General features: G+C 47.7%; 1 protein-coding gene across 4 annotated transcripts in view; it reads left to right on the forward strand.

Moving 5' to 3' along the window:
• Positions 1–16,550, forward strand: part of LOC128902463 (urea transporter 2-like) — a 304,997-nt gene extending 288,447 nt beyond the window's left edge. For all 4 annotated transcript variants that reach the window (XM_054185530.1, XM_054185534.1, XM_054185532.1 and 1 more), the window contains 8 exons: positions 2,219–2,384; positions 4,782–4,971; positions 5,455–5,583; positions 8,062–8,254; positions 9,111–9,258; positions 10,818–10,952; positions 14,251–14,300; positions 15,873–16,550. In XM_054185530.1, coding sequence (XP_054041505.1) covers positions 2,219–2,384; positions 4,782–4,971; positions 5,455–5,583; positions 8,062–8,254; positions 9,111–9,258; positions 10,818–10,952; positions 14,251–14,300; positions 15,873–16,142 — 1,281 coding nt within the window. In that variant the 3' untranslated portion in view covers positions 16,143–16,550. The remainder of the gene's footprint in view (positions 1–2,218; positions 2,385–4,781; positions 4,972–5,454; positions 5,584–8,061; positions 8,255–9,110; positions 9,259–10,817; positions 10,953–14,250; positions 14,301–15,872) is intronic.
• Positions 16,551–19,098: the final 2,548 nt, after the last annotated feature.

The following is a 19,098-nucleotide window of genomic DNA, read 5'->3' on the forward strand; positions in this document are numbered from 1 at the left end:
AAAGCAACCTCTAGGACAGCCAGGTGGTAGCTTGGCATTGCTCTGGAGTCTCTCCTCTGCATGTGCTGTTGACCTCAGACCCTGTGTCCCTCCCAAAAAACACTGGGTGTTTGACTGCAGCACCCAGGTGAAGGTGTCAAAAAGAAGAAACAGGAGCTTTCAGGGGGCAGCTCTGAGCTGAGATGGGCTAATTTCCACCTGAAGGTTCCCAAAGGTACACTGATGACCAGGAAGCCCGGAGCAATGACACATCTTATGCAGCCCAAAGTCTATGGGATGAATTCAGGAACAAATACCTGATTTTCCAGTAGGACTTGTCCCTTTCCTGCCTCAGAGGGATAGAAATTCACAATAGCTGACTGTAGCAAGTTCCCTCAGCCTAGAGGACACAGAGGAGGAGAAACGGGACTCCTGCTCCGTGCTCCCTGCACCAATATCCTCCTGGATAACCACAAGAAACTAGCCAAAAAATGACAGTCACCAAGGCTGCCTTAAACTGAAAACAGGGATAGGACTCAGCTTCTGGCCAGAATCAGCTTACAGATAGAAAAAAAGAAAAAAAAAATAAAAAGAAGAGGGACAATAAACCCACCCCACCTCTTTTTCTCCTCGCTTCTTCCTGCAGCTGGGCAGAACCTGGGAACCTCCTTGCTCTCAACTCCACGAGGCACTCGTGAGCAAGGTTTCGGGGGTGCCCGCTCCTTGCACAACCACATTCGTTGCTTTAGGCCACTCCATGTCCCCCTGTCATCCTCCTCCGCCTTGGGACCAAGCAAACTGAGTGCTGGTTAGGTTTATTTTTTACAGTCGCACCTAACAACGCGTCTGGCCCGCACCTCCAGCCCCAGGCTGACGCCTGTGCGCCGAGGTCGCCCCGAAGGCTCTGGCTGCAGCAGGGAGAGCCGAAGCACCAGACAACCAGCGCCGCGCCAACGCGTTTCGCAGGGCTGCACGCCGGGGGTGAAGGGAAAGCATCCTTTCGATGCTCAGGGACCTTCTTATCAGGGCGTTCGGGGCGGCGGGTGTTTTTACCATCCGCCTGTCGTTGGTCCTCGCTGCAAAACAGCCTTCCCTCCATCCATCCCTTCCCAGCCCTGTCCCGCTGCTGCTGCAGGCGGTAGCACCGACAGCCGGCCGGCTTGAGCTACCAAAAAACAGGCTCCCGCCAGAAGGTGGTGCCCATGTCCCGCGAAACACGGGGCAAGGGGCTTCTCAAACGCGCTCCGCTTCGGGGCAGCGCCTGGAAACCCGGGGGCGCCCCCCCGAAACGCTCAGAGCCAAACCAGCCGGTGCCGGGCTCCCTCCGAGACGGGGGACGCATTTTGGAGGTGTAACTAACCTGCAGGGTAGCTCGCCGGGGTGTCGTGCGGTGTATTTTCTCTTACGCGTTTATACCTTAATGGACTTTTTAATGAACAGAGCCCTGCAACTGTAATTAGGAGTTTAATAAAGCCCTAATCCTGCCTGGATAGTCGCTTGCTGTTTAAAGAGCTCACGGCCCTGAACCAAGGTGCTTATCTTTGTCTAAAGCCACACGTGGATCCTGATTTCTGAGCAATACTTTGATGCTGCCCCAGTTTGCTCTTGATGGTCTATCAAAGGCAGATGTGGAATGAGGAGCAAGGAAAGGTCACAGATTTGCTTTGATATATGAAGGCACCAGCTAAAAACACCAAGAGAGATACAAGCTCCAGCCAGTCCTCCAGCATTTTCTTGTCTCCCGCTGTCTGCTACTGTACTGGCAATTTGCATTTCTTCCCTCCAGCTTGCTGCTAGCCAGACATCAGCGGGCTCCCTCCTCAGTAGCTGCAGCAGCGTGCAGGTACCGCTCGCTTACTTGGCAAAGGTTACGTCCCCTCTCCAACCAGCAGCTTGTCACACACTGCACCAGGATCTGGAGTGAGGGTGGGATGCTGCAGGGCACCTACGTCACATCCCTCTTTCCCTCTGCAGCTCTGTGCCACAGCTCCATGGCAGCAGTGGGTCACTTCACGGTCCTCATCCCCCAGAGGAGACACCACTGCCCTAGGCAGCAGTGCACATCACTCTCAGCAGTGGTTCAGGCAGGTCCCTTCTCTGTCAAACATCCCCTCTTTGCAAAAGGGTATCACCACGGGGCTCTGAAGTACAGCAGAAAGTTGCCAGGGCACAATCCAAAATGTTTTCTAACACATGGGCTTTGTGATTTACAGTTACCTCTTCTTACCACCCAAAACAGATGGAGCTTGGAGAGATCGTTGTGGCTGACCATCCCAGCGAGAGGCAGTTGTACACGGAGCAGAAGCCAAGAGCCTACGACCTGCTGGGCAGAAGCGTAAATCGGATCCACCAAGTTTTCGGGTATCTCACAGGAGAAATGAAGGAATACGGAGAGTGGATGAAAAGTAAGCAGAGGGATATGTTTGGGACTCTCTGTCTATGAAGAGCTAGCTGGGGACACCTACACTGCCCACAGCACTTTCAGTGGTGGGGCAGGAACCGAAGGGACCTCCTGAGGCAGAGCAGAGGCAGTGTGGTCTGAGCTCACTGCAAACTTCTGGCCTTTGAACCCAGATCATTTTATTCTCAGCAGCGGGATCTCACTGCATCCTCTTGCCATTACCATGGCTGCAGGCATAATTCAGCACAGGCAAAAAACATCTTTTACGCTTAATCAGTTAGGTGTCATTAGCATCACGCTCCTCATAGCAGCGCCTGGAATCACACATCAGGGCTGGGGGTTTGGTCCTGTTTGGAAGTGCTTTGGACCAGCGACCGTCTCCTCGTCTGTGTGTGGGCTGAAGAAGGGGACTTGACTGCTAATCGTGTGGGCAAAGGCTCTTGTATTACCAGCCCTGGGGGAGCAATAAGCACCGTGGCTGTTCTGTTCTGTTGCTATAAAATACAAAGCAAGTACTGATCTCAAAGGTTTACTGTCCAGACAGGAACAATACATGAGCAGATGGTCCGCGTTACCCAGAATTATTAGGGATTTGGGGCTTTGAGAGGCTATGTAAGACTGTGGGTCCTCTGTCAAGGCTAGGTTCGTTAGCAGTACCACTCCAGCAACGGGAGAGAGATAAGAGACAGCCGTGCACACACACAGGCTGTGCCGTGGCTATCGGTGGTGGAGGATGAGGGCTGAGATGCCTCCGGGCAGGGAGCTCAGCAGGCTGGCACTGTGGTCCCCAGCCACCGGGGATCGTCTCCTTCTGCTTTCTCTTTGCTCTAGTGGTCCACGCTTGGTAGACAGCTCTTCTTATTCAATGTCCTGAAAAGCTCTGGCCGCTGCTCACTGGTTATATTTGAATACTTATAGTTAATACTTGTGTCTAAAACCAAGAGCATTGCTGATACATTTTATAGCTCAACACGGAATATTATTAGTAATTATTCCAGAAAAGCCTGATTATTTTTCTCTAAGGAACTCATTCCTCCCGGGTTGTAACTGCCTGGCTCCCCAACACCACACAGCCTGAGGGATGCTTGGCAGCCGTCCCTCAACTTAGAATCACGGAATCGCCCAGGTTGGAAGGGACCATTCAGATCCTCTAGTCCAACCATCGACCTAACTCTGACAAAAACCACCACATGCGCTCCAGCTTCTTGGGAGGGCTCCCCAATGCTGCTGAAGAGATGCGGAGTGGTACCCAGCCTTTCAAAGGGCCTCTATTTAAGCTAATCTCACCAGAAAGCAAAACATGAGAGTTTACTGTAATTACCACACAGGGAAGTGGGAAGGGAGGGAGTGCGGAAGAGAGGAGTTTTTAGGAGTAAGTCATTGCCCAGCTTCAAAAAGTAGTCTGGCACTTCATGCTGTGTCTAATTAACAATCTAAACTAATTGCATTAATTTTAAACGCTTACGAAGATGAAAGCTACACATACACATTGCATGAACATATTGCACGTGTAAGCAGACCCTCTTTCTCATTTATTCTCCTTGCATCACGTTTAATCACGCACAGCAGAACAGAAATGGTTATGGCTCTCCCAGAAGCGTGGCAGAAAAAGACCTTAAGTCAATTTGCAGTAGAAGAGCCAGCAGCGAAAAGTTACTGCAGTGCTACAAGACCCTTCTCTGCCCATGGAGGTCGCTAGCACGTGCATAGATGTACATGAGCACGTACATTCGACCACTGTACACAGATACCCTCAGACCCTGCACTCACCTGAGGTACCCGAGCTTGGTTCCCGTTTGCTCGGCCCAGGTTCAATAGTCTTCTCCAAAGAGCAACGGCTCTTTGTCCTTTGGAAATGCCTCTTTCCCCTGAGCACAGTCCATGCTACAGTAACTATTTTCTTAATTTAGGTTCTTCGGTTCCCAAAGTACTTTCTAGACACCTTTGACAGCTTGACCCCATCCCCTATATACACTGTACTTCCATGTTCCGGTCCCTGCAACAGCAAAAGTGCATCCTTTTCACATTTCCCTATCTACGTACAAAGTAGTTTCAGTCTTTGCTTAAGTCACTCTCTACGTCTGAATTATCCACCAAAAAGGGACTACCTCGTCACTAAATTTATAGCAGAATCTTAAGCAATCTACCATGCAAGAAAGACTATTCAAGCCCTTTTTTATGAATCCCTCCATGAACTTTACAGCAGTGCCCAGTCCATCCCTATCAGCTTTTCAAGTGCGAGATGCAAAATACGCTCAGACAGCAATAAATCAGAGACCGGTTTTGTTGATACATCGCCTCTGTTCCGTGGCCAGAAAGCGACTGTAGAGATGAGCATGCTTTGAGGGAGTCCTGCTGAAACGACGCCTTATCGCCAGCATTTTTATTTGATCTCCTCCAGATAAGCCCCTAATGGTCCAGCTGGTGGACTGGATCTTGCGAGGGACCTCTCAGGTGATGTTTGTCAACAACCCTCTCAGCGGGCTGATCATTTTAGTGGGGATCTTCATCCAGAGCCCCTGGTGGATGCTGACGGGCTGTATTGGAACGATCCTGTCCACATTAACTGCGCTGGCCCTCAGTCAGGACAGGTAGGTGGTACCTTGCATCCCGGCACTTAATAAAAAGTGAGCTTTATGGTATCAGGAACCTGCTGATGGGTCATAGCCCCACATTTGAGTACATTAGAGACAGCAGATTGGAATTCCTTACGGATGGTTTGGAAGCAGTTAGGTGAGGACAGAGCTGTGGTCCAGGGAGAACAGGCCTGTGCCCACAGTTGGCTGTCTTTGTAAGAGCAGACAGTTATCGCTCTCTGATAGCCATTGTCACAACCATGTGGGTCCTTTGGGTCACGAAGAGCTCCCTATACCATCATCGTTCAACATTCTCCACACTCTCCCCTTCCACACACCAGTCAATGCAATATGGCAGCAACCTCACTGCTTTTTCATCCCTCACCTCCACTCCCTTCACCAGGAGCAGGACCTTTATAAATTGCATTTCAGTGGGTCCCTGTGAGCGGTCACCATCGGCACAGCTGGCTACCTTGCAAACATTTCTTTCCACTGCAGATCAGCCATTGCAGCTGGGCTGCACGGCTATAACGGGATCCTGGTGGGATTGCTCATGGCCGTCTTCTCTGACAAAGGCGATTACTACTGGTGGCTCCTTCCTCCTGTGGCGGTTATATCGATGGCCTGGTAAGTGTCACTTCTCCTCCCAGGGACAGTTCTCAGAGAATGAGGAGTCCTGCTATATACAGCTTAAACACAGTGGAAGTCCCCACTACACCAGCATCTCCAGCCACGGTGTCACCAGAAAGCGGCATCCATTGGTGCACGGAGCTCGTGAGGCACGTTGGTGGGAGGTGGAGCGCGCAGACAACACTGATTACAGCACACGGACACAGCAGCCCCACTCACACGCTCTGCAAATGGCCCTCATCAAGCAGGGCTCACCCAGGGAGGGTGTCATTGTCCCCAGCGCCGCAGCGGTTCTTCCTCATGCAGGTGCTGGAGCCACCCCGTGCTCTCCCACAGGGTGAATTCGATATTCCCCCTCTCAGATACGCAGCCACTCACGTGCAAAATTAATTCCTCCAAGTAACTCCGAACGCCAGGCAACGTCCTTTCAGCATTAAATTTACCATTTCTAAATACGGACGGCACTGCAGAATCCATTTAACAGCCTTAACTGAAATTAATTCAAGAGGCACGTTTTAATCACCGTTAGCGATACGACGCAAGTCATTACTGCATTTCACTGCTTTTAAGATCAGATTTTTTTTTTTCATATTTTATTTCTTTAGTCACTCTCAGCCAAGGTAGTTTTGTAACAACCTCTCAAAACCCAGGACATGTTGCAATGATGTTTATTTTGTCTTGTCTGCCAGAATTCTTTGAGCCTTTTTATTCAAACTTTTCCTCCTCCTTTTAGTTCACCAGTCTTGAGAGTAGAGATGAAAGATTTTAAAACTAGACGTTTCAATGATTTTTTCAACTGATACTTTGAATTTCAGCTTTAGAAGTCAGCATTTCTTTAATTGTTCCTTTTTTTTTTTCTGAGAAGATACATAACTGGCAGAAGCTTTGTATTTCAGCACAGAAATTAGGACGCCGTTTTCACCAAAGTGCTGATTTTTTTCCTACAGCTACAAGCAATAAAATATGTAAACTGCTCTGGGAACCAAATTTTTCATAAAGAATAGACTTCATCTGAGATCATACAGGGAGAACAAAGCATTTTTTCCACTGGTAGTATCTACACAACAGGACACAAGATGTTGCTTTTGAAATGCCAAATAGTTTGAGTAGGTTTTGGGTTTTTTTATTAGAACCAGCTTAATGACTTTCTAAGACTCAAATGCAGCTTGTTGAAAAATTCAAGTCTTTAAAATGAATTTTTGTAAACTGTGAGATGTCCACTGCTACTTGGAGGTTGACCATAAGAGCTGCTCAGCTCACTCGTATCAGGAAAGCTCAGCTAGGAGCGGCAGAGCACAGTCTGTTTTCATCAAGGACAGGACCTCGCCTTTCACTCTCTTCCATAAGCTTTCTGGGCCCCATAAAAGCCAGATATTATCTTGCCAATATGACCCCACAAAGGCATTCATGCGGGACATTCACTTAAAGTGGAAATAAGGCAGCCTGGAAATGTCCTGAGGAAAGCAGATCTGGTGAAGTTTGTAACTCCAGTTCTACAGCTAAGAACTTTAGGGACAGTCATGCTATCTCAAGGTTTGCAGGCTTTTTAGTATTCAGCCTCTCATTATTTTGAGGACCACACCAAACACTTCACGTGTTAAATATAGTCAACCATGTTTCTTAAGAAGGAAGCTCAGTTTTCAGAAAATGCCATATGATTTTTGGCTGGTACCACAGTAACATCAGTCTCATTGACATAAGCAGGAACATCAGTCAAGGGCTGGGTCACGGCTGGCACAATGCCTTTCATAGCTCTGCTATAGTGGTGACTTTGTCTTATGCTCTGTCAGGCTCCATATGTCCTAAAGACTCATTTCCCCAAAACAGTGTGTAACACAGTAAATATTTTACATCTTTCTTAAGGGAGGGTTTTCCGTACTCTTTGATCACCTCTTCTGCTTTATTTCTCCTCTAGAACTCTCTTCTGGTGTCTCTAGGATTCTCTCCTGGTATCCTTCAAACTATTTAACGCATGAAAAGCCAATTACACCATTTCCAACTCCCTCTTGCCTCATCAAGACAGGAGCTTTTTTAACCATCTAGAGCTCCCCAAAGTTCTTCAGGCAGCATTCCCAAAATTCTGTTTCTTATTAGATTTTTCTACAGAATAAGAAGCCAGATCGCCTTTCCCCATCCATGTCTCGATGCTGTAGGGATGCATTTCTTCCTTGGCTCCCTGAGCATATCCCAGCTAGCAGAGCACTTGCACACTAGCCAACTCTCCTGAGAGAAGGGTGTGGAGTTTTTGCCACCCATGAATGGATGTGATAGTTGCTGCAAAAAGATTAACAGCGTTCTGCAACTATTTGTCCAATGCAGGATAATATATAAGGGTGTTCACTACCTGATGTTTCTAAAAGGAATGGCATTGGCTTGCATTTACCAGAGCTTACGGCCAAAGTGGTAGGCTATAGTTTCACCACTGTAATTGTTATGAATAAATTGTACTTGTTTCTCTTCTCCTTCTGCTCTCAGTCCAATCCTATCCAGTGCTTTGGGATCCATCCTCAGTAAATGGGACCTTCCTGTTCTCACTCTGCCCTTCAATATTGCGGTGACTTTGTACTTGGCAGCCACAGGACACTACAACCCCTTCTTCCCTACAACCCTCATCAAGCCTGTAGCCTCGGCGCCCAATATCACCTGGTCTGCAATCAATGTGCCACTGGTAAGCTTCACCCCAACAAGTTTATGCCCTTTCATTAAAAAGGTGAGTGTGAAGGCATTCAGCTTGGGATAACAATTTCACATGGGTCAGAATGGCTATACATGTACAGCCAGCAGCAATTCACGCAAATATATGGCTCGGTTCAGCCTGTAGAGGACAGTGCCACAAAATCCCCAGGGAAAGTCCTGGCTGATCCAGCAGAAAGGCTGATTGAGCCTCAGGGGAAAAAGCTGCTGCACCTAAAACTGGACTGCCCCAAAACAAGTCTTCAGTGCTGGCAATACAGAAGCACATCTGAATACGCACTCCCACTGTCCAGATGTGGTTAAAAGAACACCAGCAAGACAGTCAGTGACAATGTGAAAAGACAGAAGAAACATCAAAATCCTGAAAGAACAGAAACTCATTTATACTCAGTCCCCTCAGGTCTAGCTTTAGCTCTGGACAATCACCTTCCCAAAGCAGCAGAATATGCTTCATATAATATACAATACATTCAAGTCAACCAGGCCCACCATAGTATTTTTGGCTAGGAAGGTTTCCGTTTTTCTCCCTCACTAAAGTTACCTAAGGAAAAAAAAACACACACACACAAAAAAAAAAAAAAAAATCCAACTCCTATCCACCATATTACCATCCCAAAAGATATAAAATTCCATCTTGGACTGATGAAGCTCAAACCAAATAGTGAACTAACTCTGCTTTCAAGGGCACGAGAGCCCACATTTACCCATTGGTCCCACTCAGAGCCAGGGTTGCTTCCTTTCTTTCTGACAATTTGCTTGGACAAAATAACTGCTGTGTCCTCTTGAGTACAAAGATACAACAACGTGCCCTTTTCCACTGGCTGCTGCAGCTCTTGCAGTCCATCCCCATCGGTGCCGGGCAAGTGTACGGTTGTGGAAACCCCTGGACTGGAGGCATCATCCTTGTTGCTTTATTCATCTCCTCCCCACTTATTTGTTTACACGCTGCAATTGGATCAACAGTGGGGATGTTTGCAGGTAAGAAATTTTTACCAAAGTTAATTTTTTAACCAGGATATCTTGACACTAAACCATTTTATGACTCTGTCCAGACTTTGGAGTTGCATGGGCTTGGATGTACATGGGACAACACTCCCATTTTTGAAACTGCTTCTAAATTTGGAAGGTCTTACTGAGGGTCACACAGCATGGTGAGGGCAAGAACAAAAGCAGATTTTCTTTAAACTTTTAATTTGTTATTACATTTGTAACTCGGACCGGTGGTTTGTTCCACCTTGCTTAACCCTCCTGCCATTGGGTATGATGAATCCCATGGAGATGTTGATAAGGAAACCTAGAGGAATAGTTTCAGAACTGACCCCTTGCCACCACAAGTGTTTTAAATTACTACCACATGCCGATGTCTACCTCAGAGCTCATCAGCCAATGAAAAGAAACAGCCTTTTCCGGGATGTAGTTCATTCTACCCTGCTGCAGATTTGTAAAAATAGCTAAAGAATACCACTCAAAATGGCCTGTGTCTCCAGTAACAAGAGAAACAACCTTAAGTTAAGAGAGATGAATCCGACCCTTGAAGTTAGGCAAGATTAATGCCACTTATGTGACTGATTGTAGTAAAAAAATATGATGGCATAAGTGTAGTCTGAGACTACAACCTCGGAAAAGGCACAGTCAGCCAACGCTAAGGTCTTTGTGCTCTGACGCACTTTGTACAAGATGTGAGCTGCCTTACCTTTGCATTTTTAAACAAAACTATCCATGATTTCTGTGGTAAAGAACATTTCGCAAGTTTTGTACAGGCCTGATATTTAATCTACAAGAGGAAGTTCAGGGGAAAGTATCTGGGGATAAGCACGGCAATGAAACAGAAGGCAAATGCGGCCATTATACTAGGAAATGTATTAATATTAAGAGTGACACAAAGGTGGCCTGTGCATGACATATTGTGCTCTTCTTTTTACTGGTACTCCTGAAGCCTTTGACAAATCCTGTAGAAGTACCTATGGGGTCAGGTTTGGAGCAGACCCTCAGCTCCCAAGCCAGTGGGAGAATTCCCACAGCAGTGACAGAGTGACCACCTCTAGTATCTAGACCACAGCTAGCAAAGGTCACTAGGAAGAGACAGAAAACGCCGCTTACTCCCACAAATGACACTCGGCTGCGCCTCTGATATTCAAGATCAGGGTATGTATGAGGTTTAAACAGCATGTTTGAGTGCAGGTTTCTGCGAGAAGGACACCCAGTTGAGAAGGTCTTCCTACACTCTGGCCGGATCCTCCACCTGGGGGAGATCTGTGGGACTAACTGCAACACACTCAGTGCCTGCGCAGAAAGTTTTGCCTGAAAGAAACCTTTGAGACTGGGCCTAATTCCAACCCTAGGGACATTATCAGAGCTCAAAAATAATGATCTCCAATTAATTTCATCCTTTTTTCTGCATGTGCATCGTACGCAAGTGTTAACACGGTGAAATTTGTCTAGATGTCACAGGGAAGAGGTGACGGATTTCCAGCAAGTGACGGGTCCTGCAGATACCTCTCACACCTGACCTGACAGCCTTGCCTTTTGTCTTGCAGCGCTGAGCATTGCATCACCCTTTGACAGCATCTACCTTGGCTTACACAACTACAACTGCGCGCTGGCGTGCGTTGCGATTGGGGGCATGTTCTATGCCCTCACCTGGCAGATTCATTTGCTGTCACTTGCCTGCGGTACGTGTCTTTTACATAAAGGAAAGATGAAAATGTATGCAGCCAGGCACTCTATGGGCAGTACGGGTTTAAGAGTCAAATACTGCTCTGCTGCAAAACTAGGTCCTATGCAAGAGCTATTTCTGTGACGGCGTCACAGTTGAGATTGGATGTGCAAGCTGCAAGCGCAGACAGAAGGGCCTGAAAGCATCTAGGAAGGGTGGAAGTGCTGTTTGTGAAAGGAGCACAAGCTCTGCCAGGTGCAGAAGGTTAACAAATTAGCAACCCAACAGATTCATAGAAGCTGCCTTTTCATAACTATATGTAGCATTAGAGGAATTGTCTCACAAGAAGAGAGCTGTTGCACAAGATCAGTTTAAAATACAACTACCCCATGACTCCATCTCCAACAACAGCCAAAACCAGACTCTATGGGAAGAGCTTAGAAAGTGTGTAGCATATATAAAATCCCCGTGAAGGTTCACTCCAACCATTTGCATTTCAGTAGTTTCCTGTCCCGAGCACAGTTTCTGGGTTGCTCCGTAGCTTTCCCTTCGTCAGCTTTGTCCTTGGGTGCCTTATCTCCTGCTTTGCCACCTCTGACCTCCTGCAGCCAGCAGGCCCATGGCTAACTGCTCATGGTTTGAAGGCACAGGACAGACACTGGTGTAGAATTTCTGTAATGCCCCACTGCACACAGGTCAAGTTGTGCCAACTGATAACAGAAATACCACCACCAGCTGCTGCTGACAAAAACACGTTCTTCGTTCACCATCCATCTCCGCAGAGCAGATGGGACCCAATGCAGTCATAGAATCACGGAATTATAGAATCATAGGGTTGGAAGGGACCTCTGGAGATCATCTAGTCCAACCCCTGCCAGAGCAGGGTCCCCTAGGGCAGGTTGCACAGGAATGCGTCCAGGCGGGTTTTGAATGTCTCCAGAGTTGGAGGCTCTACCACCTCTCTGGGCAGCCTCTTCCAGGGCTTTGCCACCCTCAAAGTAAAGAAGTTCTTCCTCATGTTTAGGTGGAACTTCCTATGCTCAAGTTTGTGCCCGTTACCTCTTGTCCTGTCACTGGGCACCACTGAAAAGAGCCTGGCCCCATCCTCCTGACACCCACCCTATAAGTATTTATAAGTGTTGATAAGGTCCCCCCTCAGTCGTCTTTTTTCCAGACTAAAAAGACCCAAATCCCTCAGCCTTTCTTCATAAGAGAGGTGTTCCAGTCCCCTAATCATCTAGGGGTAGCCCTTTGCTGCACCCTCTCCAGCAGTTCCCTGTCCCTCTTGAGCCAGGGAGCCCAGAACTGGACACAGTACTCCAGGTGCAGCCTCACCACGGCAGAGTAGAGGGGGAGGATGACCTCCCTCCACCTGCTGGCCACACTCTTTTTGATGCACCCCAGGATGCCATTGGCCTTCTTGGCCACAAGGGCACATTGCTGGCTCATGGTCATCCTGTTGTCCACCAGGACTCCCGGGTCTCTTTCAGCTGAGCTCCTCTCCAGCAGGTCAGCCCCCAACCTGTACTGGTGCATGGGGTTATTCCTCGCCAGGTGCAGCACCCGACACTTGCCCTTCTTGAATTTCATAAGGTTCCTCTCTGCCCAACTCTCCAGCCTGTCCGGGTCTCTCTGTATGGCAGCACAGCCTTCTGCTGTGTCAGCCACCCCCCCAGCTTTGTGTCATCAGCAAACTTGCTGAGGGTTCACTCTATCCCCTCATCCAGGTCATTGATGAATATATTGAAGAGGACTGGACCCAGTACTGACCCCTGGGGAACACCACTCGTCACTGACCTCCAACTAGACTCTGTGCCCCTAATCATGACCCTCTGAGCTCTGTCTTTCAACCAGTTATCTGTCCACCTTACTGTCCATTCATCAAGCCCACTCTTCCTAAGCTTCCCTATGAGGATGCTGTGGGAGACCGTGTCGAACGCCTTGCTTAAGTCAAGGTAGACCACATCTACCGCCCTCCCCTCATCTATCCATCCAGTCATGCCATCATAGAAGGCTATCAGATTAGTCAGACATGATTTCCCCTTGGTGGATCCATGTTGAGTACTTCTGATAGCTTTCTTTTCCTCCACATGCCTTGAGATGACGCCCAGAACAAGCTGTTCCATTTCTTTCCAGGGATGGAGGTGAGGCTGACCGGCCTGTAGTTCCCCAGATCCTCCTCTTTGCCCTTTTTGAAGACTGGAGTGACATTGGCTTTCCTCCAGTCCTCAGGCACCTTGCCTGTTCTCCAGGACCTTTCAAAGATGATGGAGAGCAGCCCAGCAATGACTTCCGCCAGCTCCCTCAGCACTCTCAGGTGCATCCCATCAGGGCCCATGGACTTCTGAATATCTAATTGATCCCTCACTCAATCCTCCTCAACCCAAGGGAAGTCTTCTTCTTTCCCCGTTACTTCCCCCAATGCCTGAGACTCCTGAGGGCTGGGCCAAGCAGTAAAGACCGAAGCAAAGAAGGCATTCAGTAACTCCGCCTTTTCCACATCCTCCACCATCATGGCTCCTGTTTCACTTAACAGTGGGCCCACAACTTCTCTGGTCTTCCTTTTGCCTGCAATATACTTGTAGAAACCCTTACTGTTGAGCTTGACATCCCTGGCCAGGTTTAATTCCAGGGCAGCCTTGGCTTTCCTTGTTTCATCCCTGCACGCCCTGGCAGCATTCTTGTAATCCTCCCAAGGGGTCAGTCCCTTCTTCCACTTATTGTAGACTTCCTTCTTCCACTTGAGCTTTTTCAGAAGCTCCTTGCTCAACCATGCAGGTCTCCTGCGTCCCTTGGCTGATTTCTTTCTCCTAGGGATGCACCGATCCTGAGCTTGGAGGAAGTGGTCTTTGAATATCAACCAGCTTTCTTGAGCCCCTTTGCCTTCCAGAGCCCTAGCCCACGGGATCTCTCCAAGCAGTTTCTTGAAGAGGTCGAAGTTAGCCCTCCTGAAATCCAAGGTTGTAATTTTACTTCTCGATGTTTTGTGCGTGCTACCCATGATCCTGAACTCTATCATTTCATGATCACTACAACCTAGGGTGCCCCCAACCTTAATGTCCTCCACCAGTCCCACTGTGTTTGTCAGTACCAGGTCCAGAAGTGCTCCTCTCCTTGTTGGCTCAGTCCACACAGCCAGATGCAGCAGTGGGGCATTTTAACTAATAGCTGAATTCTAACATTAGTCTTGACATCAGGTAGCTGCGAGAATATTTCATTGTGCATTTGGACAATATTACTATTTCTGATAATTTCTTTGGAGAGATGAACGATATTTTCCTCATCTTGAGCTGTCTTTGGTCTTCTTTTCTCAGCATTGTTTTGTGCCTACTCCGGAGCAGCTCTTGCTAATGCCCTGTCTGTGGTAAGTTTTTGGGTGGGGATTTATGAGGGTTCTTCTTTGTTTGCTTTAACTGTATTTTGATTTGTTATGATACAATGTTAAGGAAGCACCTCAAAATTCTCCATGTCAGCTTTGACAGCATTGAAATGAGAATGCTGCAGCCAATCGCAGGTCTTGCACAGATTCTCTGCCCGTTGAATTCTGCACTTGCAGACTCCGACAATAAGATTTCAATAACCTTTGGAGCGAGTCATCCGCAGCAGGATTGTGCATGTATATGTGAATTCCAGCAGCAGCGAGCGATTTGAGATGCAACACTTAGTTGCAGGCAATGTTTTTGAATCATTCCCAGTGGTCCAAATTTTTCCTTGCTTCTTCCAAGATCCTTCTCCCACCCTACTCACAGATATTGTTTCAGTTTGATTTGTATATGAGAAGTAAAGTAGCGGGGGGGGAGAGTCTTCTCTTAAATACAAAATTATCGTATCTGGAAAGATCAAGAAAGAGTTGAAGCCAGAAATGCCAAGATTTGTCTCTTCTTTAAGATCTGAGAGATTAAAGCAAAACCATATTTTAATAAAATTGATTTAGTAACTGAAAAGGAAAAAAAAAATTAGAACTAGCAGCTTCGTGCATTAGATGTATGCATCTGGCATCCACTCGGTACCGTGCCGGTCTCTGCAGATGGGTTGCTTTGTTAAGCACACCTGCTTTTGGGATGCCTCAGAAAAAAAGAACATATACTTTGTCTCCTTGTGGTCTTGTCTTTTGGCAGACCCCAGGTCAGGTAAAGAGGTAGGGCCACAGAGCAGGACTGAGGGCCAGTAGCACGTGGGCACTGAGTACAGTGAATGTGTGTGAATAGTTCTCTCAGTACACGACATTTTACGGGACAGGGAGGGTAGGATTCAGCTCTTTTATTAGACAATTTAAATGTCTACGTGTGAGCTGGGTGTCTTGGCTTTCATTACAGCCAGCAGAGCTCTGGAGCCTGATTCAGTTGCTTCAATATTGGTGCCAAGTGCCACTCTGGCCAACGGCTGCATCTCCAAAAGGACTGAGGTTTCCAATGTGGGATGCCTTACACATCCCCATACATTTCAGATAAACCAGATACCTCTGGGTGAGCAGCTGAATCGGCATTTGGTAGCAGAGGAGCTTCCCAGACCTCCAGTGACCAGCAGGCACCTAGCTCGCATGTAGCCCCCATGCAGGCTCCTGCATCTGGGCATCCTCCTCTGGATCCGAATGGGGGATGCTGCATGGTGAGGTTCAGGAATCATAGAATCACAGAATGGTTTGGGTTGGAGGGGACCTTTCAAGGCCATCTAGTCCAACCCCCCTGCCGAGAGCAGGGACATCTTCAACTAGATCAGGTTGCTCAGAGCCCCGTCCAACCTGACCTGGAATGTTTCCAGGGATGGGGCATCTCCCACCTCCCTGGGTGGTCCCGCGTCACACTGTCCTCAGGGAAAGCACAGGCTCTCCCAGCTTCTCAAATGCAAGAATTTAACAACGGGCAGAAGTAAGCAAAGGCAACATGCAAAAAGAGGTACCAAAAGGCACTTGTGTGTCTGTCCTTTCCCCTTCCAGCTTGGGCTGCCACTCTGCACCTGGCCCTTTTGCTTCTCCGCACTTCTCTTTTTGCTGATAAATTCAGACAACCCAGCCATCTACAAAATCCCTCTCTGCAAAGTCACCTACCCTGAAGCCAACCGGATCTACTACCTGAGAATGAAGAGAAGAGCATCCGAGAGCAGGAGAGAAGAGCAGAAACGCAAGCAGCAGAAACCCTCCGGCGACTCAAAGATAAGCACAGGAGGCACTCCCCTGTGCACCCCCAAAGCCCGCCACGCTTACTGATTTCAAATGCTCATGCGTGTACAGTTTTGGGGTGGTTTTTCAGATGCTAGCTGAGCACCTCACAGCCACAAACACCACCTTCAGCGGTGGTCTGCAGGCTGGGGATTCGTCACCCCACGCTCTGGAGGAAACACGATTTGCCCTTGAGCTAAGCTTTCCAAAAAGCACTCAGGTAACATAATGATGACTGCCTTATCAATCCACATGCTGTTAACTTGAAAGTCACCTCTTATCAATAGTAATTACAAGAATAGGCAGAAGAACATTAACGCTGGCATTTAATTTCAGGCAAGTAATTTAACAAAATAAATATGCTGAGAAGGCACTGATGTCTAATAATAATAAATAATGTAAGAACTACGTCAAGAGCTGCACTTCAAATTAAGAACATGTATATTTGAAAGTGGAATAAACAGACTGATCTCTTCCTTTCTTGTGTCCCATCAATGTCTAACCCTCTTAATCCCTCTTAACAGCTACAACATGCACAGGTAAATATTCCTACAGAGTGCGCACTATTTTTGGTGCCATCTCCTGACTCCTCGTTAAGTGACAAGACAATGAAGGTATGAATATATATGCTTTAATCAGACTAGAAAAATGACTAGCTAGCAATGATCAAACACTTTTTCTTGCATCATTTTCTGTCTTACAAACAGATCTCTCTCCTGCTGAATGCAGGATAGCAGGTCTGAATCCCTACACATATCCAGTGGGAAACAGGAAAACTTCATGTGAAGAATGAGATAAATATTTACTGCTGATGGCAGTTACTGCAGTTCTTTCTCTCCTCTTCCTACGGGAACAGTTCCCCTGCACTAAGCCACGAGCAATGAACAAGTCACAGGCTCCCCTTGATGTTTGTTGGGACCTTCTCTTGGGTCTTCAGTACCTGACCTGCCCCACAGAAACCTCAGGAGGCATCATCAGAGTTAATGGTGGGAAACGGAGGACCCTCCTGCCAATGTTCTACCCAGGGGCTGGTTTCTAACAGGCATAAGGTGTGAGGACATGGCCACTTTATACATCCTCCGGGTCCTTAAAACAGGGAAGGGCCAACTGCCCTACAAAGGACTTTTCGTGGGAGCCTTTCCCAAAATCTCAGCAAAACAAGCCTGATGACTGATAGAAAAGCTTCCACATTCTAAAGTCATGTCACATGGTCAGTTTAAAATCACAGATCCAAAGGATTTGAGGATTTCATATGCAAAGAGACTATGCAACCACAAACATACAGACCACTCTCCTTTCTACCTTTTGGTGCGGGGTTGTTTTGCAGATTCGTTTGAGGGTCTTTGAGCAGGTCTCACCCAGTTCTCACCCGGCGCATGGACCTTTTTAAAAATGGGTGAGCCTGGGTCCTGCTCACGGGACTGTTTATGCCTTTATGAGCAAAAGACCAGCAGCACCAGCAACTGCCAGCTCCTCTAATGTCCCCTAGAAGGAGCACCCAAGATTGACGTCAAACTGGGAGACAAAACTATGATGCCATATAAGTATGTTGAGATGCTTTTTAAACAGGTTAGGCCATTCCAGGGACCTCAATAAAATTTAGGTCCTACTTCCTCCCCTATCTGGATGATGACAGATTTGAGATTCCACCTGGCAGGACACCCTCACACATGCAGATAAGTCCACATTTCAGTAGCCAAGATAACCCTGTCATTGAAAATTTAGGGATTCACTGAGCTTTGTAGCCGTTATAACCTGGTCCACTCTCAGACTTGAGGACCTGTGTCTCACCTCTGCACCATTTCAGGAAAGCCCTCCAGGAAAGCACCAAGGGAACGAGCTGGCATTCCCACATGCCACAAGTCGTCTTGGAGATAAATAAAAGACTGATATGTTAGCCATGAGACTTTTGTCGGCCCAGGGCAAACTAAGAGGGATGGGACTGAGCACAGCTCAATACCTGACCTATCTCTATTAGAGGGAGGAAGATCTGACAGACGTACAACTGCAGCAAGCAGAAAAGCAAATGCGCTACAGTGGTCAAGACCTCCCATGCAAATCCCAGCAGCCTCCTGGAGCTGTTGAGCTCTGACAAGCAGCAGGAGCCCCAGGGCACAGCTGTATTTCTGTAACACAAGAGCAAGAGATGAGAACCACTAAAGTAGGAGAAACCAATTCTTTGCAAAAAGCAACCCGTGACCCAGCCACTGCACAAAGGCGGTTAAGCCTTAAAGCTGTCACAGAGGACTGCTGCAAATGGATCTGTGATCTCAGACAGCGCTAAAGGGCATTTGTAGGCTGCATGTGCAACTGCTTATTCCCGCATGGTGAGGCCAGAAAAAGCAAAGGCACCACCGGAATCATAGAATAGAATCAGAGAATCGCTTTGGTTGGAAGAAGATCGTCAAGTCCAGCCGTTAACCTAGCACTGCCAAGTTACCACAGAACCATGTCCCTCAGCACCACATCTACAGAAGAGGTGTCGGCAGGCAGGGAAGGAAGTGGAGAGCTGGAGCAGAACAAGGCTGCAGAGCTGCCCTTTGAGCCATGATGCCAGCAACCCACCACCAGTAAAGAAGCAGTCTCGTATGGTCCCTAGGGACTGCAAGATCAGGGACATCCCAATGTTACTGCTGCTGTAGAGAAACAAAGAAAGGGAGAAGAACATACGAGGCAACACATAGCCAGCAGGACCCATTCATAGAATCACAGAATCATGGTTTGGGTTGGAAGGGACCTTTCAAGGCCATCTAGTCCAACCCCCTGCCATGAGCAGGGACATCTTCAACTAGATCAGGTCGCTCAGAGCCCTGTCCAGCCTGACCTTGAATGTTTCCAGGGATGGAGCATCTCCCACCTCTCCGGGCAACCTGGGCCAGTGTCTCACCACCCTCAGCATAAAAAAGATTTCTTTCTTATATCCAATCATCCGCTTTGCACAGTTCAATTTAGCTCATACACAATCCAGCATTAGAGAAAGATTAGAATGGTAACAACATAAAAT

The sequence above is a fragment of the Rissa tridactyla genome, chromosome Z, assembly GCF_028500815.1.
Source record: "Rissa tridactyla isolate bRisTri1 chromosome Z, bRisTri1.patW.cur.20221130, whole genome shotgun sequence".
Lineage (NCBI taxonomy): Eukaryota > Metazoa > Chordata > Aves > Charadriiformes > Laridae > Rissa > Rissa tridactyla.